At 59.8% G+C, this 21,682-nt stretch overlaps 2 protein-coding genes across 14 annotated transcripts in view; both read left to right on the top strand.

The window, feature by feature from the left end:
• The window catches only part of SNAPC4 (small nuclear RNA activating complex polypeptide 4), a 24,110-nt gene extending 11,834 nt beyond the window's left edge, over positions 1 to 12,276 (top strand). For 2 of the 8 annotated variants that reach the window (XM_079112516.1, XM_079112512.1), the window contains exons 14-24: positions 1,229 to 1,323; positions 2,365 to 2,444; positions 2,680 to 3,147; positions 3,847 to 3,930; positions 4,082 to 4,331; positions 4,673 to 4,789; positions 5,360 to 5,470; positions 6,710 to 8,337; positions 9,266 to 9,389; positions 10,082 to 10,263; positions 12,179 to 12,276. In XM_079112516.1, the coding sequence (XP_078968642.1) occupies positions 1,229 to 1,323; positions 2,365 to 2,444; positions 2,680 to 3,147; positions 3,847 to 3,930; positions 4,082 to 4,331; positions 4,673 to 4,789; positions 5,360 to 5,470; positions 6,710 to 8,337; positions 9,266 to 9,382 (2,950 nt within the window). In that variant the 3' untranslated portion in view covers positions 9,383 to 9,389; positions 10,082 to 10,263; positions 12,179 to 12,276. Of the gene's footprint in view, positions 1 to 1,228; positions 1,324 to 2,364; positions 2,445 to 2,679; positions 3,148 to 3,846; positions 3,931 to 4,081; positions 4,332 to 4,672; positions 4,790 to 5,359; positions 5,474 to 6,077; positions 6,106 to 6,709; positions 8,338 to 9,265; positions 9,390 to 10,081; positions 10,264 to 12,178 lie in introns of all 8 variants that reach the window. The other 6 variants (XM_079112515.1, XM_079112514.1, XM_079112513.1 and 3 more) reach the window with 6 other exon arrangements.
• Positions 12,096 to 21,682, top strand: CARD9 (caspase recruitment domain family member 9). Of its 6 annotated transcripts, none has more exons than XM_079112530.1 (13): positions 12,096 to 12,276; positions 13,509 to 13,719; positions 14,164 to 14,301; positions 14,929 to 15,233; positions 15,300 to 15,479; positions 15,592 to 15,735; positions 16,063 to 16,188; positions 18,086 to 18,268; positions 18,615 to 18,656; positions 19,027 to 19,075; positions 20,590 to 20,624; positions 21,145 to 21,221; positions 21,362 to 21,682. In XM_079112530.1, the coding sequence occupies exons 2-13, from the start codon at positions 13,536 to 13,538 to the stop codon at positions 21,654 to 21,656; spliced, it is 1,758 nt and encodes a 585-aa protein (XP_078968656.1). In that variant the 5' UTR covers positions 12,096 to 12,276; positions 13,509 to 13,535; the 3' UTR covers positions 21,657 to 21,682. The 6 variants fall into 6 exon arrangements, 5 of the variants coding, with proteins under 5 accessions (XP_078968656.1, XP_078968655.1, XP_078968659.1 ...); XM_079112529.1 differs by having other exon boundaries at positions 20,548 to 20,624; XM_079112533.1 differs by having other exon boundaries at positions 18,993 to 19,075.

Below are 21,682 nucleotides of genomic sequence, written 5' to 3'. Positions count from 1 at the left end.
AAATGTATGCCCCAAGGCCCACACCCCAGGGACCCACCTCCTCCAGCCACACCCTGCCCACCTTCAGTTTCCTCTTGTTAATCCAATCAGGGTATTAGCCCACTGAGTGGGTTAATCCTTTCATAACCCAATCACTTCCCTTCTAAACCTTCTTGTTTTGTCTCACACATGAGCTTTTGGGGAGACACCTTGCATGCAAACCATAATATACCAAAACTAATTGATAGGTTCAAAGCCCGAAACAGTTGGAAGCAGGAATTCAGACACTTGGACAGCAGTATTTGAAGAAGCATTGTTCACAAGATGGATAAAAGAAAGTGTGGCATATGCATACAGTGGAATACTATCTATCCTTAAAAAGGAAGGAAAGAAATTTGGATACATGCTGCATTTCTATAAATTCTGATACACATATGAACCTTGAAAACACTCAGAACATTTGTGCACAGGTGCTTTTTTTTTGGTTTATTTTGGCTTATTGGAGGGCAGTACAGGGAATGGGATCCGTCGTCTCACACGTGCTAGGCAAGCACTTTACCTCTGAGTTGCATCCCCAGCTGCATGTAAGTTTTTATAAGAACATATCCACATAAAGAATCCACTTGATCCACAAATATCATTTCTTTTGGCCATATCCTGAGGAGTGCAATTGCTAGGTCAAGTAGTAACTGTGTTTAGCCTTTTGAGGAAGTGCCATACTATTTTTTTAAATATTGTGTTCCCAAAAGCAGCGTATGAGGGGTCCAGTTCTCCACATCCACATCAGCTCTTATTCTCTGTGATTGCAACCATCCTAGTGGGTGTGAAGTGCTTTCTCACTGTGGTTTTGGTTTGTATATTCCTGATTGCTAGCTCTGTTGAACATCTTTGCATGTGTCTCTGGGCCAGATATATACATGTATATATGCATGCATCTTTGTGCAAATCCTTCGCCCACCTTTAAAATTACTTGTCTTTGTGTTATTGACTTGTAAGAGTTCTTCATATAACCCAGATAGAAGACCTTTATCAGATACATGATTTGCAAATCTCCGTATTCCAGTCTGTGGTTTATCTTTCCTTTTTCTTAATAGTGATCTGTGAAGCAGAAAAGTATTAAAGTTTGATGAATTGGTTTATATTCTTCTTGTGCTTTTGGCATTATGTCTGAGAAATCACTACAGAAGCTGGACAGCTGTGGGAGGTGTCTTGGTGTCTAAATTGTTCCTTGTTTCCATGTCCCTTTCAGATATCTCAGAAGATTACATTTCAGCTTGAAAAAGGGGCGATGGAATGCAAAAGAGGAGGAACAGTTAATGGAATTAATAGAGAAACATGGTGTTGGTGAGTTGTGGAGGGTTCACTCCTCCAGATTCTGCCAGCTTGGAGCTCATGGGAAGGTTTGCAGCTTGAGACCAACTCTCTGGCCTCATTACTCACTATCTTGACGACGGTGGTGGTCTCTCCCATTATGGATTTGCTTTTTTTGTTGTTTTGTGTTGGTTTTGGTGCTGGGGATGGAAACCCTTCATGCCTGCTTGTCAAGCCCTTTGCCGCAGCCACACCCTGGCTCTCCCTTTACCAGTTACTGCACATTGGCCACAGGAAATCTAGCAGCAGAGATGGAGAACAAAGTAGAGTAAGGTAGCCACCCTCGCCCAGAGGCACCGCTGTTGCCGGGTGCCCACCACCACTCGTCCTGGGCCGCTGCTGCTCAGCCCTTGCCTGGTCTTGGGACCTGCTGCTGCTCAGCTCACTGGCAGCTGCACTGCACTGGCCATTCTCCCTGTCTTCAGAGGCTGCATTGTGTTTCCCTGGAGCACAGCACATACCTTAGTCAGCCTTCTCGTGACAGATATTTAGAATTTTTTTTTTTTTTTTTTTTTTTTTTTTTTTTTTTTTTTGCTGCAGGGCTGGAGCGACCCAAGTGATTTTTAACTAAATCTCCCACATACATTTGCACTATTTCCTTAGAGTAATCCTAGTTAAGGAATTGCTAGACTCAAGGATGTCCAAAATACAAAAACTCTTGTCACAGTGCCCAATTAAAGCAGCATGCTGGTTTCCCTCCATTCAGTACTGCCTGGAAGAGGGCATAAATCCCTGGAATGTCCAGTTTGTGTGGAGCAGATTGTGTGAGGGTCATGTTGAGAATCTGCGGGTGACTTCTCCTTCTTGGTCACATGTTTGCCAGCACTTTCTTGATCACCCCAAGAATCGGGTGTTGCCAAATTGCAGGTGGCCCGACATAAGTGATGTCTGCTCCTTGCCGAGCCCAGGAGCCCGGCTCAGTTCCTGCAGGCAGCAGCCCTCTTTCCAGGCTGATGCATGTGTCCTTGGAGAGAGTCAGCAAGAAGCTGTCTGCATGTGGTCTTGATTTTGTAGGTCACTGGGCAAAGATAGCTGCCGAACTGCCCCACCGCTCGGGTGCCCAGTGTCTGAGCAAGTGGAAGGTCATGGCGGGGGTAAGGTATCTGTTTGCTTTGGGAGTTTTACTGGAAGTCAGACAGAGGACCCCATCACCTGGAGATCCCTGGGGGAGGGGAGCGGCCTTCAATTTCTGGGCCTGGCATATGGTCTGGAGGCCAAGGGCAGAGCCTGGTCAGCAGCTGCCTTCCACATTAGAGGTGTTTCTTTTGGGGGGCCTGTCCTTCACATCCAGATAGCAGAGGCCTCCAAGTGACCCTTTCCTCCCCTCAGAAGAAGAGTCTCCAAAGGAGGCGACGGAGGCCCTGTCGCAGAGTCCGCTGGAGCTCTGGCAGCAGCAGCGGCGGCGGCAGCTATAGCAGTGGGGGCAGCAGCAGCAGCAGCAGTGAGGATCCAGAGACAGAGCTGGAAGAAACCCAGAAGGGCCACAGAGTGCTGCTGCCCCCACAATACATGGTGCCAGACATGGACCTCTGGGTCCCTGCCAGGCAGAACACCAACCAGCTGTGGAGTGGAGGGGCCAGGGGCTGCTCAGGACACCCTGCTGCTTTCACTGGCCCTTCCAAGGAGTCTGATGCCACCCAAGGTGACAACAGGGAAATGTCCACCCCAGCCTTGGCTCCTCGAGAGTTGAGCCAGAGAGAGGCCCCCTCCAGGATCCACAGTACCATCCTGAGAGGTGTCCAGGACCCACATTCAGCAGATACTCACCCAGCAAGCCTGGAGGAGCTGGCCTTTGAGGTGGGCCCCAGGCCCCCAGATGCACCCCTGGTGTGTACAAGGGGAGAAGTGGGTACCCCATACTCTTGGTAGCCACAGGCTGGTACTCGGTAACACCATGGCAGCCTGGTCTGTGGCCTAACCACCAGCCACGTGCCTTCATTGTGCACAGAATGTTCTTTGGGCTGATTTTAGAATTGCTCAGATGCAGCAGCCTTTGTAAAGAACAGCAGCCTCCAGTTTTCCCAACTTGGCTTCAAAAGCCACAAGGGAGAGCTGCTTCAGGAGCATGACTGAGTGGGCACTTGAGAAACTCACCCCAGGGACAGGGGAGGAGCCATTTCCCCGAGCTGCTTAAACTGGCCCAGCTTGTGGTATACATTGGCTTGTCACCCTCCATCTTGAAAGATCTGGGGCACTGGGCGCACATGCGTCTCTAGCCTGGTTAGATTGCAGTCGCTGAGTAGGCGCTGGCTGGCTGTCGAGGGAGGCAGTGATATGCCCCGCCCACCCCTGGGTGGATGGAGCACAACCCACAGCTCAGCTCTGGAGAGGGCCCTTTCCGGGAGCCAGGCCTGCCTAAGGGCTGCACATGCCCCTTGGGAGACCTCCCCAGCAGCGAGTGGTACCCACAGCACCCACACGTGCTGGGATCTGGCACAGGGATGTCCGCAGCAGCACAGGCATCAGGCCCCACATCCAGGCTCCTCTCTCTGTCAGGGTGGACAGCATCTGCTGAAGGTACCCCTAGCGACGGTGCAGAGGGTACTGAGGACCAACACAGCCGTCCACAACCGTGCACTGGTGAGGGCCCAAGGCAGTTATAGAATGGGACCCCCATTGTACTAACCCATCCTGGTCTTAATGGTCGCTCTCTTGTCTGTGACCATACATTGAGGGAGTGGGGGACACTGTGGCCCTCCTGGCCAGGGGCCCAGGTGCCTTCTCCCTGCAGAAGGAGAGGCTGAGGCAGCCAGCCCCACCTGACTCACCCCCAGGGCCTGGCCCTGGTGACAACATGGCTGGGCCTTACCTATGGCAGCTGAGGCATGGAACCTTCCAGAATGGACAGCAGCGCCGGAAATACACTCTGCACCGGAGGCTCCTCGAGCGCAGGCTTCTGTTTGCTGTTACACCCTGGGTGGGTGACATCACCCTCCCCTCCACACAGGCCCCCTCCAGGCCTGCAGCAGTGCTCACTAGAGGTACTGCCCATGTCCTGGAAGCCTCCTGGGGGGCTGAAGATGGGGACAAGGGTGCCTGGGTCTATCAGGAGTCTGAGAAATGGGCCATACCTGGGTCAGGCTACTCAGAGAAGGGCAGAGCACTTGTCCCCAGAGGTTTGAGGGAGCAGTCAGAGCCAGCCTTCCCTTTGCCCTTGCTGACCTTTCTGCTATGAGTAAAGGAACAGCTGTGTGGGGTTCTTTGGTAGTGGGGGTGCTTAGAGGGACCTACCTTCTGTCCCTTGGTGGCAACATGAGGTAGGGTCCTGGCTTCTCCTTGCCCCTGCTGCCTGGTGCCACCTTGAGGGATCTCGGACTCCCAGGGGAACATGGTGGCTGGAGCTGCTTTCCTATGTGCCCGTCCCTCAGCCGACGGCATCAGGATGCAGTTAGAGCACGCCCCGCTGGCCAGCACCCCAGTGTTCACGCTGCTGATTCAGGTGAGCCACCCGAGCAGTGCTGCTTGCTTTATTCTTCTTCTGATGGAGACTTGAAGTTTACCATGGGTCTATTCCGGGAAGTGTGGTTATCTAAAGTTCTGTGTCCTTGGAAATAGTCCTCTGTGGTCTACAGCTTCCAGCAGATAAATAAGGAAGGGGCAGTGGCCATTCCATTTAATCCTTTGGGTAAAATGGTGTCCTGGGAAGGGGCTAGGCAGCAGTGTACACTGGAGGTACTGCCCATGTGCTGGAAGCCTTCTGGGGGGCTGAGTGGAAGATCAGAGGGAAGGAGGTGGCCTGGTACACGGGGAACCCCTGGCAGACCCCACCAGAAGGAAGAGAAGGCAGCCAGGGGCTGGGGTAACCGAAGAGCCCAAGTGCAGTCTGAGGGGACCTGAAGCCCTCGTGGCCGTGTGAGGCTGGTTCCACCCAGACCTCTGGGGCTGTGCTCTGCCCCTGAGGGCAGCCTCCTGGGACTACAGTCAGGGCTGCCCTCCCTCCCGTTGAGCACCTTAGGCACTGGGCCCCGTGGGGCTGGGGTGGGGACATTCTTACCCTAGTGCCCCTCAGCTGTTGCAGATCGACACTGCTGGCTGCATGGATGTCGTTCGAGAGAGGAAGGCCCAGACACCCACACCACTCCGGCCTGGCACCCGGGGCCCGCCAGCTTGCCTTCCACAGGTAGCAGCCTCAGTGTCCAGGGCCTTGAAGGAGTGGGGCCCGTCTCCCAGAGCAGCCTCCCTGCTGCGTGCTGCTCCAGGGAAGGCGGCCTGTGCATGCCCGCAGTGAGGGCCTGAGCCCTGAGGGGCTTCTTGGCGAGTCCCAGGTGGGCACAGGCAAGACGACACTAAGACGTGCCTGGTTGTGGACCCTGTGTCTCTCCCAGGGCACTACCTGCCCCAGGCAGAGGGTGGGAGCTGCTGGCACCTCATGCTTTAGAAACCAAACACTTGGGCTTAGTCAGCAGGACCCCTGGCCCTGGAGCTGTCTCCTGGGGAGTGGGGGATGACAAAGTGATATCACTCGTCTGAGGACCAAATACAACATCATGGGGTCCATGTGCCACGAACCCCACACTGCACCAACCACCAGATTCGCTCTGGCTGGGCTATCTGGGCGCAGCTCCTCTGGGACCCTGCAGCATCAGGTTCCTGGCCATCCTCATGGCCCTGAACTCTGTTCAGAGCTGGGCTTGGGCTCTGGAGAGTGTCAAGGGTGGTCTGGGTGGGAGAGGTGATCTGAGCCCAGCGAGGATGCCCTGCAGGCTGACCATTCCCTTCCTTTCCAGGCTCCCTCCTGTGCCCAGAGCACCCCAGGTACCACCTCCACACTTCTCTTTGTCTTGTGGTAAAGGCAGCACCTGCCACACTTGTGCCGCAGCTCCGTGGAGCACAGCCTGCGGCCCTGTTGGTGGGTGTCCGTTGAATCCCACCCCAGGGCCAGAAATGGGCTGGGCAAGCCCAGGGCTGCTGGAGCTCTTGCCTGCCCTTCCTGAAGCAGCCCAGGCATAGACTCGGGAGACGAGAGGCTGCTCTAGCAAGGGCTGCTCTTACTGGCAGCCACCAGTCGCCCATGCCTGCAGAACCAGGCAAGACCTGGGACCCTCAGGGGACAATGCTTTGTCACACAGGAGCGGGAAACAGTGGGGACCAGTGGCCCTGGTCTTGAAGATTTTTAGGGTTTAGGGACTGGTCTCAGGCCATTCATTATTAAGCAGGTTGGGCTGCCCTAACTGGCCAGAGCATAAGAGTTCAGGGGTCTGGGAGGTGAGAGCTCTGGCCATAAGCAGCTGGAGCCCATGGGCTAGAACCTGACTCCTGTCCCCTATGTGAAACAGCTGCTCACTGCAGAGGCTTCCTGATGTCCCTCGGTCCAATACCTGGGGCTCCCCATCAACTGTAGGTGTCTGTCCTTCTACAGGATGCCTCTTCCCAAATACGCCGAATTGGAATGCTACAAAGAGTGCTGGTCACAAAGGGAGCACAGGACTGGAGTCCTGCCAGGCTACTTTCACCTCATCCCAAGTGCCGGCACCAGTCCCACGTGGTCCCCGCCCCAAGCCTAAGACTGTTTCAGAGCTGCTTCGGGAGAAGCGGCTTCGGGAGGCACGTGCCAGGAAGGCCACCCAGGGCCCCCCTCTGCCTCCCCAGCTGCTGGTCTCACCTGTGATTCTTCGACCCCCTATCCTGCCAGCCCCTCAGTCTCAGGGTCCCCTAGCCACAGGTCCTGTGTCCAGCACAGATTGCTCTGGGCCTGGGGCCTCTGTGGCAGCCAGTGCATGCCCTTCTGGCTCCTGGCAGGAGACTGGGGTTTCAGCCAAGGACGAGGGACTCCCCACCCTCCACGCCCTGCCTCTCAGTCCTGCCCCAAGCCCTGGCCCAGTCCCTGTGGTCTGCCCTCTGAGCAGTCTGGGACAGTCTCAGGCCCCTACCACGTCCCGGAAGCAGGGCCTGCCCGATGCTCCGCCCTTTTTCCCTGCAGCTCCCAGCCCCACTCAGCTCCCCATTCAGCCCCTCAACTTGACACCTGCTCTGGGCACACACACAAGTGGGCCCCCACTGGCAGCCAGCATCCCCTTGCCTGTCACCTGGGTGCTCACGGCCCAGGGGCTGCTCCCTGTGCCCGTGCCAGCAGTGGTGGGCCTCCCTGGGCCAGTGAAGACCCCTGGTTCCACGGGGCTCCCAGCAGAGCTGCCACCTCCCCCGACGGAGTCTCCAGCTTGCTCTTCGCAGCTCCATGCCAGTGCAGATACAGAACCAGTTCCTTCTAACAAGACTGACACCTCAGCTTTCCCAACATGCCCCCCGTCCCAGAGTACTGTAGAAGTAGGTGATCATGTTCCTGGTGCCCCTGTAGAGGCCCAGGTGGTCAGGGAGGCCTCAGTGCCAAGGACACATTCCCAGACCAATGACCCTGAAGCAGAGCTCCCCTGGCACAGCCAGCTCCCTGCCTCTGTCGGCACTGGTCCCACAAATGGTTCAGGAGGGACACAGGAGCCTGGGGGACCTCTGGGTCTAGAGAAGCCACAATTGCCTGGGCCTGAGAAGGGGGCCTTGGAGCTGGGCCTGCTCTCCCAGGAGAGTGAAGCGGCCATACGACAGTGGCTGAGAGGACAGGAAGGGGTTCGTGTGCCCCCACTGGGGAACAGGCTGCCCTACCAGCCCCCCACCCTGTCCAGCCTGCGAGCACTGTCCAACCTCCTGGTCCACAAGAAGGCCTTGGAGCAGAAGGCTGCCTCCCTAGTAGCCAGTGGGGCAGCTGGGGCCCTGCAGGCTTCACTGGAGCTCGTGCGGAGGCAGCTGCAGGACAACCCAGCCTACCTCTTGCTGAAGGCACGGTTCCTGGCTGCCTTCACCCTTCCCGCCCTCCTGGCCACCCTGGCCCCCCACGGCATCCGCACCACCCTGTCCGTGGCCACAAGGGCCACTCTCTCTCAGAGTGAGGAGGAGGAGGACCTGAGTGAGCAGGAGCTCCAGGACAGCGACAGCTGGTTAGGCTGCGAGTCTAATGGAACACAGGCGGGGCCGGCAGGCACAGTCCCCGTCCAGGTGAGGGCACCACGCACTTAAACTGCCTACCTGTTCATCCTGCCCGGGGTGGCAAGCTGGGGCAGGTGAAGTGGCACAGGGGCACTGGCTGCAGGTTCCACTGGAGGAAAAACCTGGCCCCTGCTGCACAGAAATGCCATCAGACTTGCCACTGGACAGGGACCCTCCCCTCTGGGCAGGGGTTGAGGGAGAGCTCGCAGTCACTGAGCTGGCCAGAATACGAGCTCAGCTGCCACGCAGGTACACGTGTGCCCCAGGGCTTGTGCTTGTGAAGTTTTCTGAGATGTGTTGGCAAGACTTTCTTCTTGCCCCAGAAGAACCTTGAAACAAAACATTAGGGCCACTGTCCTGTGACCTCCTGGCTGCCCTTAGAGAGCCCGCACACACCAAAACCTCTTCCCTGGTTGCCAGGTGTCGGGCCTTTGTGCCTCACCAGAGGCTCCAGCCCTGCAGGGGTGCCTGTGGTGATGCCCTCCCCAGGAATTACAGGTGCAGCCCCTCCCCTTGCTCCTGAGGCTGTTCTGCTTCTTTCCCAGGGTTCCTGGGCCCAGAGGGCAAAGGGAAGAAGTGCCGTGTGTATGCGAGCATACAGCTGGCCACTCCTGTTGTCTGCACTGTCCCTGCTAGCCCTTGCCACAGGGGACAGGAGGGGGTTGGAAATGCCTATGTGAGGGAGAGGGCAGCAGAAAGCCCTAGAGTGGGCCCCAGGAAGACCTGCTGCCGCTGCCCCCTAACTTTGCTCCTGCTGCTGGGACTCACTTCAGGACGTGCCCTGCCCTGAGTGATGAGAGCTCCAAGAAACTGCCCATGTGTGCTGTTCGGGCCAGGGCAGGGTAGTGCATCTCCTCAGGACCATCCTCCCTGCCCCCATCCCCTGTCCATTGTGTTGGAGGTCACTCATTTGCCCTCGTCCGGGCACTTATTCCAGGGAGCCCTGGATTCTGGCGAGGGCTCTGTCCCCTCCCACTTGGATACCTCTGATGACCTTGATGTGCTCAGGACTCGGCGTGCCCGGCACACCCGGAAGCAGAGACCTCTGCTGTGAGCAGCAGGTGAGTCCCCGGCTCTGCAGCTAGGAGTGGTGGGGGCCACCTTCTCTGCTTGGGAGCACCAAAGCTGGACCCAGGCCTGAGGGTCCGTGGACTGGGTGTGTGGAGGGGCCTGGCAGGAGCAAGGCCAGCCATCCTCCCACCCACCAGCACGCCCGGCCTCCAGCAGCTCTTCCTGCCAACCCTGTGTGCCTCAAGGCCTCTATACAACTGTCCCTTCTGCCCATATGACTGCAAGGCTCCTTCCTACCCCTCACTGAGTCCCCATCCCTTGGGATTGCTCTCCAAAGGTGGCACTGAAGGCCTAGCATCTGTCTTGATGTCACTGATTATGTCACCTGCCACATGCAGCCTATGTAGTTATCCATGGTCTCCCATGGCCCCAATCTATGAGAGCACTTTGCTTTTGCTGCAGCCTGGGTCCTGCTCAGCAGGTGCCTTATAGGCCCTGACATGTTTTGGTTGAAGTGAGAGGAGGGAGTCCAGGTCAGCAGGCCCAGAGGCAAGAGCAGTTGCTTTAACCACAGGATGGGTCCTAGAGCTGGCAGGGGCATGTCCTGATGCTCCATCTGACCTGTGCATCCTACCCTGGGTGCCAGTGCCTTTCCTCAGCCACACGTCTGAGGTCTGGCCGAGTGTATCTGGGCCCTCCTGGGATCAGGGTGCCCCACCACCAGTGTGCACCTGTGTTTCAGGAAAGGACGCAGGGCCCATGCTTGCCCCAAGAATCCACCACCCACCCTGCAGGAGAAAATAGCCAGGAGAGCTGTGGCATGTAGACTGACCTCTGCCTGCGCTGAGCAGGAAGAAGCTCTGCAGAGTGGCCTCATCCCAGGCTTGGCTGGCCACTACAAATCCCAATGATTGAAGGAATAAAGTAAATGTTCTATTTTTCAATTAAAGGTCAAGAGGCTTTTGCAGTTTTGTTGTCTTAGGGTACCAGGTGGTAGACCCAGACTGCCACCCAGCAGAACTGTGCTGTCAGCACAGTCCACTCTGGGGACACATGGGACACCAGTGGACTCGGCCGCAGGGTCCTTGCCTTCTGTGCTGTGGGCTGCCCTCCTGGCCTGGAGCTCAGAGGTCAGGAAGTGGCTCCTGCCAACATGGGAGAGGCTGTGGCTCTGGCCACACCCGCCCGAGGCAGGGTCCCCAGAACCAGTGGCCACCGGGCTGCCCACAGTCGTAGCCACGGCTCCCGCCCTCCTGTGCTCCTTTCACGTGGGCACTCCTGTGGCACAGGGCCAGCCCCAGCTGTGTCTGCCCTTCTCTCTGCCACACAGGCCTCCCACGCAGTCCCAGGCCCAGCTCTCCTGTGAGCTTGGCTCTCCTTAGGTACTGCCAGCACAGAGAAGCAGAGGAGTGTGCGTCCAGGGCCTGCCATGTCCGGTCACCCCAGGCACTCCACCTGCTTAAGGCCACTGGCGCTCTGCTGGACGCACACACGGCCCACCTGGATCTAGTCTTCCTTGCTGCTTCCTCTGACCTGTGGGGTTGTAGTTTTTCTTAAATAATTTCCAAATACTTGGGAATTTTCAAGGTATCTTTCTGTTGCTGACTCCTGCCTAATTCTGAGAAGTCTGAGAATGTGACTTTAAAAATTTTCTGTGGTCCTGGAGATTGAATCTAGCTACAGCTGTGTGGTGGAGCACCCTGTCCTTTTCACTTCACTCTGAGACAGGGTCTCACTAAGTTGCTCAGGCTAGCCTCTAACTTGGAATCCTCCTGCCTCAGCCTCCTGAGTAGCTGGCATCACAGCCATGGCCCCTGTGCCCAGCGATGGTTCTATTCTTAAGAATACACACCTGAACTGGGGAGTAGCTTAGTGATAGAGCATTTGCCTAGCATGTGCAAGGCTGGGTTCCATCCCCAGCACTGCAAAAAACAAAACAAAAAATAACCCAGAGGAAAAAGCCATCATCCTTCTTTACAAATGGGATGCTCTGGACGGGGGAACCTGACAGCACTTCCCTGCCCAGAGGGCAGAGCCTGGCCACCGCTGCAGCCAGCAGCCTCCCTAGCTGCCTGCCCCTCCACGCACGGTCCCGCTCACAGGGTCAGAGCCCTGCAGGAAGGGGGCTGTCGGGAGCACTGCTCTGCACTGGCTGCCCACCCTTCCCACCCAGCCCTTCTTGGTAGCCACACCCGGCGGGCCCAGTGTGGTTCTGTCCAACCAATCCACCTGCTGAGGTGGGGCTTGGGGCTCTCCACGCCCACTCCAGGACCAGGCTCCAGGGCTGCCCTGGGGGGGCCAGACAGTCTGTAGAGGACTCTGTCTCCCAGGCCTTGCCTGCCATCAGCTTCTGGGAGCAACGCTGAAGCCCCCACATGCATCCTGGCGGAAAGGGAGACTGGCATAGGGATCCCTCACCTGCCGTGGGCAGCTCAGTGTCCAGCTGGACAGTGGGCTGGCCACAGTGTGCAGCAAGCACGCTAGTGTCCCTGGCCTCCAGCAGGCCACCCAGCCAGCCACCCAGCCCTGAGACCGTGTGCCCTCCTGGTGCCTTGGTGGGTCAGCCTTCTCTAGCCTCAGGAGGGCCTTTGCCCTCCTTTCCACATTTCGAGTTGGCCCCAAGACCTGGGACCCTGTCCCTGGGCAGGCAGGCTTCTCTGCTCCCCAGAGGACTTCCACTTCCCTCTGCCCTGCCCTGGGGCCGCCCTGGCTGGCGAATCAGAAGGCAGGCGACCAGGGACTGTCCCCCTGTGGGAGGACAGGCCGGCCTTGGTGGTGGTAACCAGAACACATCAGGAAGTAACAGCCTCCCTCTGGGCTCCACCCTTGCTCCCTCCAGCCACCAACATCATCTCCCAGATACCCTGGCGCCCAGGATCCTAGCGTGCCCACGGCCAGGGCAGCACACAGCTGGCAAGTGGCTCCTGCAGGACAGAGGTAGGCTGGCCTGGCGTTCTTCAGGAAGGTGGCTGGGAGACTGTAGTCTCGCTGGGGAGCCTAGAACAGTGCTCGGCTCCCACAGGCCAGCCATGTGGCCTCAGCGATTCCCAGGCCCTGCACAGCCTTTGCAGAGACCTGCTCATTCAGTGGAGTCTGTGGTGGGAGTCCGGTGTGGGCCACGTGGATTTGGGCCGGAAAGACAGGCAGTAAAGGCCCAGGGTTCCCAGGACTGTCTTCTGGGCTGCTGGCCTGGGCAGTGACTAGGCGCAGCAGGAAGCTGAGGAATTACTCAGAAGAGCACACCTGTCTCAAGGGCAGTGACCCAGTCTGCTGCAAAGCTGGCTGATCAGGGCTCTGTCCCTGTCTTGGAGGCATAGCTGTTCGGCAGCTGCCACCTTGGCCCAGTGCTGAAGCCAGTCACTTCAGCTGTGTGCTGGTGGAAGGAGATGCAGAGGGCGGTCCCAACGTGGGAGGCCCGGTTGTCCACAGCTGGCCTAAGTGTCCTCCAGCATGTGGCAGGAGCCAGGCCCTCTCTGGGCCGGACAGTGCAGGGGTCACCGGTGCCCAGCACCTGAGAGCCTCGGAACATGAGTGGGTGCTGCGGCCACCCGGCCAGCCCCTCCCAGCACGCCTAGGCCTAGGGTGACGGCAAGGTGCCCCTGTGAGCAGCCCCAGCACCCTCCCCATGCTGCACAGTGACCCTGGCCAACGGAAGGCTGCAGGGAGGGGGCCTGTGGGGAATGAGGAAGTCCTCCACAGCCCAACTCCCTCAGGAGGCAAAGGTGGGAGGCCCGCCAACCTGCCCCTGCCCAGCCTGGGTGCTGGCCAGCCAGGGTTCACAGCCACCCGGAGAGGCGGTGCCGAGGGCAACAGCTCCTCCCATCATGCAGCTCCAGGAGGGCACGTCCTCTCAGCCCCACCCATCCCTCCCTCCACACTTGCCCAGGTGATCGGGAAGAAAGCAAGCTGGGCAGCAGAGGGCAGGGCAGGGGCTCAGGGAAGGAGAGAGCTGGCGGGCCACAAGGAGCTGTCTCGATTTCTCTGCTGTCCCCTGGGGAAGTGGCCATGGAGCCAGGAACACGAGGGTGAACCCCTCAGATGCCCCTGGGCGATGGCCCTCCCCGGAGCCCTGGCAGGACACCTGTCCACCTGGTGTGGGCTGACCCTGGAAGTGGGCTCCAGGCCCAGGGGCACAGGAGGCGGGTGTCCACCCTGGCTGCTCTCCCCAGCTGCAGGCACCAGCCATAGTCTGCGGCATGTCAGACTACGAGAATGAGGAGGAGTGCTGGAGCGCCCTGGAGGGCTTCCGTGTCAAGCTCATCTCCGTCATCGACCCCGCCCGCATCACACCCTACCTGCGCCAGTGCAAGGTTCTGAACCCCGATGACGAGGAGCAGGTGCTCAGTGACCCCAACTTGGTGATCCGCAAGCGGAAAGTGGGTCAGTGTTGCCCCCACCTGCTGGCCTGAGGATTCAGGCCCCAGGTGGCTGCTGCCTCCCTGTCCCTGGCCCAGCTGGACAGTGAGCCCCAGCCTCCACCCTCACAATGGGAGTCGAGTCTGGCTCCTTGTTTTGCTGGGAGCTGCTGACTGGAGTGGCAGGGGCGCTCCCACACCGCTGAGGTCCTGGGAGCCTGGGGGTGGTGGGCAGCCTTCTGTCCCCATCCTAGAACGCCTGCATTGTGCCTCCATCAGGCCCTTACCCTGACCCCTCTGTCAGGCAGGCGAGGCCTGGACGGGGCCCCAGAGGTGGAGGACAGGGGCATCCACAGTTTGGGGTATCCTCTGCCCAGAATGCACCCCACCCGCACCTCCAGAGCCTCCTCCTCGGCCCTGGCCCTGTCCCCATCGCCCCAGCCCCCAGCCCTGCATCTCCGGCCTGCAGGCGTGCTCCTGGACATCCTGCAGAGGACAGGCCACAAGGGCTACGTGGCCTTCCTCGAGAGCCTGGAGCTCTACTACCCACAGCTGTACAAGAAGGTCACCGGCAAGGAGCCGGCTCGCGTCTTCTCCATGATCATCGGTGAGGGGCAGGGCGGAGTGACCTTGGGGGCGGGGCCAGGGCGCCTCGGGGTCTCCCCCAAGACCCCTCTGGAGGGTCTATTGTTCATAAATTGCTGCTGGCTTCCAGAGGGTGGGCTCCTGGGAATAGGAGCCCCACCCAGCCTTGGGGTAGGGGCCGGGAGGGACGCTCTCCTGACTGTAGCCATCAGTCTGCTGCCCCTCAATGAGGTCCTTTTAGTGGTGCATAGTGGCGCCTGGCACCCCAGCTACTCAGGAGGTTAAGGCAGGGGGGTCGCAAGGTTCAAGCCAGCTCAGCAACTCAGTGGCCTGTCTCAGAATAAAAATGAAAAGGACTGGGGATGTAGCTCAGTGGTAGAGCACCCCAGAACCCAGGGGTGGGGCTGGGGAAGACCTATTACCTAATTAGAGAAAGAAGGCGGCCCTGAGCCCTGGCCTGGGCTGGCCCCGGAGGTGATGGAGGCTCCAGTTCACATCCTCCACGCAGAATGCAGACCAGGCAGAACTGCCCTGGTGGGCGCCAGCAGTGACCCTCGCTGACTCCAGCTGCTGGTCTTCCAGCACCCAGGGTCCCTGAGGTTGGGCAGGCACAGGGGCGTGGCTCCTTCTGACTCCGCCTGGCCCCCAGATGCATCTGGGGAGTCTGGCCTGACGCAGCTGCTGATGACCGAGGTCATGAAGCTGCAGAAGAAGGTGCAGGACCTGACTGCACTGCTGAGCTCCAAGGACGACTTCATCAAGGAGCTGAAGGTGAAGGACAGCCTGCTGCGCACGCACCAGGAGCGGGTGCAGCGACTCAGGGAGCAGTGTGAGGCCGGGGGCCGCGAGCTCAAGCGCTGCAAGGAGGAGAACTACGACCTGGCCCTGCGCCTGGCGCGCCTGAGCGAGGAGAAGGGTGCCGCGCTCATGCGGAGCCGCGACCTGCAGCTGGAGGTGAGCCGTCCCGCGGCCAGGCGCACCGGGCTGCCCGGCGGCCCTTGCTGACGGTCGCCCCTGCAGGTGGACCAGCTCAGGCACAGCCTCATGAAAGCGGAGGACGACTGCAAGGTGGAGCGCAAACACACGCTGAAGCTGAGGCACGCCATGGAGCAGCGGCCCAGCCAGGAGCTGCTGTGGGAGCTGCAGCAGGAGAAGGCTCTGCTGCAGGCCCGCGTGCGGGAGCTGGAGGCCTCCGCGCAGGTGGGCTGCCCGTCTGCGCCAGGCTGGGGGCGGCTCCGGGCTGGGGCAGCACCCGCCATAGCAGCAGGGCAGGTGGGGCCTCCCCAGTCAGGGTTGCCCTTGGCGTCTCCAGGAGGGGAAGCTGGACAGGAACAGCGCCTACATCCAGGTGCTGGAGGAGGACTGGCGCCAGGCCCTGCGGGACCACCAGGAACAGACCAACACCATCTTCTCCCTGCGCAAGGACCTCCGCCAGGTGGAGGCCCTCCGCACCCGGGTAAGAGGGCTGGTGGCAGAAGCCAGGCCTGGGGTGTGAAACCAGTGCAACCTCATCTCATCTCCCCTGTACTACTCCTGGGCCTACAGCCCTGTGGTGCCTGCTCTTTGCCTGCATTGGCCCAGGAGGGTGGGGGCCACCCTTGGGGCCCACATTGCCTGTGGCAGAATGGTGGCCATGGCCAGGGTCTCTGGTGGGTCTGGCCCACTGTGGTCTGGGGCCCCTGTGGCCTCCCCCTGGCCCCAGCTGGCCTGACCCAAGGTACCCTCAAGCTCCCGCACTGAGGCCTGGTGGCCAGGGGCGGTGGCTGAGCAGCCCCTCCTGCAGTGCATGGAGGAGAGGGAGCTGTTTGAGCTGCAGTGCCTGGCCCTGCGCAAGGACTCCAGGATGTACAAGGACCGCATTGAGGCAGTCCTGCAGCAGATGGAGGAGGTGGCCATCGAGCGGGACCAGGTGGGTGCAGGAGGGAGCCAGTCCCCGTGCACGTGGGGCCAGTGCAGCAGCCTCCTGGGGCAGCAGCCTTCTGGGGCAGCAGCCAGAGCAGTCCTTAGATGACCAAAGAACGGCACACTCACTTAAAAATGCCATCAGTGATGGGTGTGTGCCCCGCCCCACTCAGGAGGGCCCAGCCACCCTGAGCCTCTTCCTTCCAGACTTTTCTCAGTGCTGTATCATTAGCTTTCTTTTGTATATCTTGTACAAAAGAGGGCTTTCTATGAGTCTTATTTTGCGAGTAACTCTTTTTTATTTTAATTTTTGTGGTGCTAGGAACTGAACCCAGGGGTGCCCTACACTGCCTGCACCCATCTTTTCTGTTTTTGTTTTGAGGCAGAGTTTTTTTTGACCAGGTTGGCTTCAAACTAGTGATCCTCCTGCCTCCGCCTCCTGAGTAGCTGGGATTATAGGGGTGCCCCAATGCCCTCAGTTGCAAGTACCTTATTTTAACTTAAAAGAACTGTGGGCAACTGGTCCGGCTGAATTCTAGTGAATGGGACAGATCATCCCAACGTAGGGCTGCATCTATCTGCCTCCCTGTTCCCAAACAACTTCAATCAACAGCTGGCACTTCTGTCAGTGCCACATGTGTCAGGAACACCAACACCAGGCTCCTGGGAGTCACCTGTGGAGACACAGACCCGAGGGAAATGACGACTGCTTGCCCAGCAGGGAGTGGGCACTATCCCTGCCTTGGGCACCGACTCCAGGCGATTCCCTGGCAGAGGGAGGGGGCTGGCTGCGCCCCAGGGGCTGCTGACTAGGGGCTGGTGGTGGCTCCCTAGTGCCGGGCACTGGGCACCCATGGGCTTGGACAGGGGGATGTTTGGCTGTCTCCAAGGGGTCCAAAGTCAGAAGTACGGACAAGAGTTAGAGAAGTTGCCGGTTGTCGGTCAGGTCCTGGCCAGGGCAGGGCCACTGGACTGCTGGCTGCTGTTGGGGGCAGAGTTCTGTCCCATTTATGATATGCCCTCCTCTGCTGGCACATTGTCTCTTACACCTCAGGGACCCCAGGTAGGGGACAGGCATAAAAGAACATAACAGAAGCCAGTCACAGTGGCCACACCTGTAATCCCAGTGACTCTGGAGGCTGACACAGGAGGGTTGCAAGTCAAGGCCTTAGTGAGAGCCTATCTCAGAATTTAAAAAAATAAATAAAAAGTGAAGAGGGCCAGGGATGTGGCTCAGTGGTACAACACCTAGGTTCCAGTAGAAGAGTGTGACGTTGGTTTTTAAGATCCTTACACAGCCACTAATGGCCATGCTCTGGATATGGAGCTGCATCCGACCCTTATAGATCACAAGAGCATGGACAGTGCACAGAGGTGACCACTGGGGACAGAGGACTTCTGAGGCCTGAGCTGGCACGGTCCACAGGCACCATCCTGAGAGTTGAGAACATGGAGATCTCTAATCTTTCCCCTGCCCCACAACATTCGAGATTGAGCCCGAGGTGCTTCTTTAGCATGAGCTGCATCCCCACCAGTCTTTATTTATCTATCTATCTATCTATTTATTTATTTATTTATTTTGAGATAGACTCTCACTAAATTGTTGAGGGTTGAGGCTGGGCTCAAATTTGTGATCCTCCTGTCTCAGCCTCCTGAGTTGCTGGGATCACAGGTGTGGCCACTATGCCTAGCAAGTTTTATCTTCTTCATGTTTGACGGTCCACTTTCCATGGTGTGCCTTCATTACTTTACAATCCTCCCAAGAGAGAGGCCTGTGCCAGCTGGTCCCACGCAGCCCTACAGTCCTGCTGGGAACTGTACTGGAGAAGCTGGGAGCCGTGCTGTAAAGAGAAGCAAGCTCACCTGGCCAGCCCTGGACTCAGGTGTGCACCTGCCATCCCCAGGCCATGGCCTCTCGGGAGGAGCTTCACACGCAGTGTGCGCGGAGCCTGCAGGAGAAGGATGAGCTGCGCAGGCGGGTCCGGGAGCTGAGCGAGAAGGCTGACGAGCTGCAGCTGCAGCTGTTCCAGTGCGAGAGCCGGCTGCTGGCCACGGAGGGCAGGCTCAAGCAGCAGCCGCCAGACATGGTCACCCTGGGGGTGCCGCTGGGGAGCCGGGCACAGAGCAGGCCCCCGGGGGGGTGTGCAGCCCAGGACAGCCCCGGCCTGGCCTGGTGGCTTCCCCCAGACCCTCCTGTGGTGCAGTGAGGGGTGACAGCTCTGGCCCAGGCAGGACGTGGGACAGCCAAACGCAGGCCCTTACCTAGTGGAGCCCGCAGGGTGGGGTGGCAGGAGGAGGAACATTGTAGGCAGGGCTAGGGCTGAGGCATGTACAGGGCCTCCTGGAGGACAGGGCTGGCCTGGGACCCTCGCCACACCTGGGTGTCCCAGAGCTCCCGCTGCTGCTGACCAACCCCCTCTTCTTTGACGACAGAGCTCCGATCTGGAGGATGGCTCCCCCAGGAACTCCCAGGAGGTGAGTGTGACCCCAGGATGGCGCAGGGCTGGCCTCTGGGGCACCCAGCCTCCACCCAACCACAGCCCACACTCAGGCTCCCAGGGCTCGCTGTCCTGCACCGAGCCTCAGCTGCCCAGCTCTGGGCCTGGCAGGCGAAAGGCCTTTGTGGCTGGAGGGTAAAGTGAGCCCAGGACCCTGCCTGCCTCCTGCCCTGGTGCAGGAGCTTTGGGTCCCGCTCCCCCTCCCCACCCAGCCCGAGCCCCCGGGACCTGTGCAGAGGGGAGACGGCACCATGCTCGGCTGGGGCGCAGGAGCCGGGTGGGTCCAGTCTTGGAGGGGTGTGGTGGCTGGCAGGGAGGACTAACAGTGACCTGTGGGTCTTTGGAAGCTCTCCCTGCCCCAGGACGTGGAGGAGGATGCGCAGCTCTCGGACAGAGGTGAGCAGGCAATACGGGCACCTGCTCCTCTGGCCCAGCTGCCCTGGAGCCATGGCCTTCTGGTCCCCCGAGCCCTGGCCCATAACTGGCTCCCTGTCTCTTCAGTCTTCACTCCCCATTCCACAGACAGGGACACTGAGCCTTGGGGGTGTTATCAGGTCAAGGATGCCCAGAGAACAGAGAACCTGATTCAAACCTTGGGCTCAGCTGGCAGGGTCCATGGCCCACTGAGGAGAGGTCCCCCCATGGGCAGTGGGTGCAGGGCCCCCACCCTGGTGGGCCCTGGGAACTAAGAGTGGAACAGGGCTTCCCCACCCTGTGCTCCTGCAGTGGAAGCCAGCGTCCAGGCTCAAAAGGCCAGGAACAGGGATGGGGCTGCATGCACGGCAACAGGGTCGGGGCAGCGTGTGCTGTCTGCAGTGATGGGGCTGTTGGGGGCTTCAAGGAGGCCAGGCAGGATTCCTCCTTGGCTCGTTTTTAAATTGGGCTGTTAGCCCCAGTGACAGTGGGGGCGGAAGGAAGAGGAATGGCACAGCGGACTGGCCTGGATGTGGGCAGGAGCTGGGCAGGAGTCTGCACTGAGGGTGGGGGCCGGCGGGAGGACTGCAGGGGTGCTGGGGAGGTTGCGTGGGAACTCAGACAGACTTCCTCAGGGTTGCCTAAGCCCAGCCTCCAAGCAGAGGCAAAAGGGGAAGAAGTGGTGGCAAATGCAGAAGTGGGGGGGCCGGCCGTCTGCCACAACCCAGAGACAGGAACTCACTGCAGAGCCCCACGTGTACAGAGGCAGCGGGACTCGGGAGCAGCTCCGGGGGGCTGCGGCAGGAGCCGGGCAGCATGGAGGTCGGAGCTGAGGGGGAGTGCCAGCCACAAGCAACTCAGGAGGGGCTTCCAGGCAGGCAGGACGTGGCCTGGTGCCCCCAGCCCTGCTGGCCACCAGCACCTTCTGCCCAAAGGGCCTGAGCCCTGGGCTGCCCAGGCCCTGCGAGAATCGGAGCAGTTCAGCAGCCTGGAATGCTGTGCTTCCAGCTGCCACAGTGCCCACCCACACCGCCGGAGGCCCTGCAGCCTCCTCGGAGGTCGCCCCTGTTCACTCCTGAGAGCCAGTGTGCCCGAAAATGCTGCCCAGCAACTGGGAACACAGCACAACCTGATCAGGCTTGGGGCCACCTGGGAAAACTGTCCTGGCACCTCGGGGTCCTTTCTGCCTGTCTGCCCTTGTCTTTGGGCCAGCCAGCTCAGGAGGTGTGGTAGGTGCTGTGAGACTCTCTGGGTCCAGCAGCCTCTGACCTGCCCCAGAGGGCTTTCCCCTGGGAGTGAGGGGAGGCCAGGCCAGGGGTCTGGGCCTGTTTCCTTGCTTGTGCGATGGAGAGGCTCACTGGCCATGTGAGGACCCAGGAGGTCTTGCACTGGGCAGCAGGGAGGGGAAGGGGCAACCATGCTGGGCTGGACCCACAGGCAGCTATCCCTTGCAGGCGGCCTCGCTGAGGGGGAGAGTCAAGAGCTGCTTTTCACAGCCCCGCAGAAGGAGCGGCTTTCACTGAGTCCCCACGTAAGACCCCTGAGGTTCCTGCAGCCCTGGCATCTCCCTGATGTGGGCTTTAACGACTAATCTCCACCTGGCAGATGGGGGTGGTCCAAAGTCTCTGCAGGTGGGTTCTGGGGTGGAGTGTTTGGAACATGAAGTGGAGCCCCTCCCTTGTTGGGCGGAGCTGCAGGACGGGATTTGGGAAGGTGGGGTAGCCATAGAAGGACACTCTATTTCTGGTTTCTCCGATGCACTGCCCACCCTGAGTGGGAACTCGGCCTCCTTGTCTACGGCACAGGAGTCCCCCAGCCAAAGGGCCATCTAGATTGTGTACTGGCAAGAGCTCAGGTCACAGCCTGAGTGCCCAGCCTGCCTGGCTGCAGGAGCCGGTGCTGCCCTGTCATCAGAAGGCAGCCCTGTGTCCGTGCACCTCAGTGCCGCAGGCCTGTGGCCAGCTTGGCTCCGGCCTCCCGCAGCCTGCAATCTGGGGCAGGAGGGAGCGGGAAGGACACAGCCATCCAGCTGCGACCGTGCCCTTCTGCAGGACGCTGGCCCGAGCAGCGGCGAGCCCCCGGAGAAGGAGCGGCGGCGACTCAAGGAGAGCTTCGAGAACTACCGCAGGTGGGCGGGGCGGGGCGGGGCGGCGCGGGGCGGCGCGGGGCGGCGCGGGGCGGCGCGGGGCGGCGCGGGGCGGCGCGGGGCGGCGGCACACCGGCCGCACACCCGCGCACACCTGCCTCACTGCGGCGGCCCACAGGAAGCGAGCGCTCAGGAAGATGCAGAACGGCGGGCGGCAGGGCGAGGCGGACCGCGGGAACACCACCGGCAGCGACAACACCGACACCGAGGGCTCCTAGTCCGCCGGGACCGTCGTGGGCGGCACGCACTCCCCGCACCTGCGGCCTGCTCGGCGCCGTGGCTGACCCGGCCTCGGCGACTGAGCCGGACTGGCTCCGTGCGGCTGCCCGCGCCCCGACGCACTTTTTAAATGCGCGTCCTGTTCTTATTGTACGCTACGCTTGCTTTGTGGAAGCACCGGAAAGTGCAGCCAAGTAAATAAAAATAACCCGGGAGCGAGCGGA

The sequence above is a fragment of the Sciurus vulgaris genome (genome assembly GCF_902686455.1).
Source record: "Sciurus vulgaris genome assembly, chromosome: 15".
Lineage (NCBI taxonomy): Eukaryota > Metazoa > Chordata > Mammalia > Rodentia > Sciuridae > Sciurus > Sciurus vulgaris.
This window is presented reverse-complemented; position numbering and strand designations above follow the sequence as displayed.

Excerpts from the sequence above, each read along its gene's own strand:
- CARD9 (XM_079112529.1), top strand. The coding sequence starts at position 13,536 with ATGTCAGACTACGAGAATGAGGAGGAGTGCTGGAGCGCCCTGGAGGGC. Across the intron at positions 20,625-21,144 it reads GGCTTTCACTGAGTCCCCAC|GACGCTGGCCCGAGCAGCGG; the intron begins GTAAGACCCCTG and ends GCCCTTCTGCAG. Across the intron at positions 21,222-21,361 it reads AGCTTCGAGAACTACCGCAG|CGAGCGCTCAGGAAGATGCA; the intron begins GTGGGCGGGGCG and ends GCCCACAGGAAG.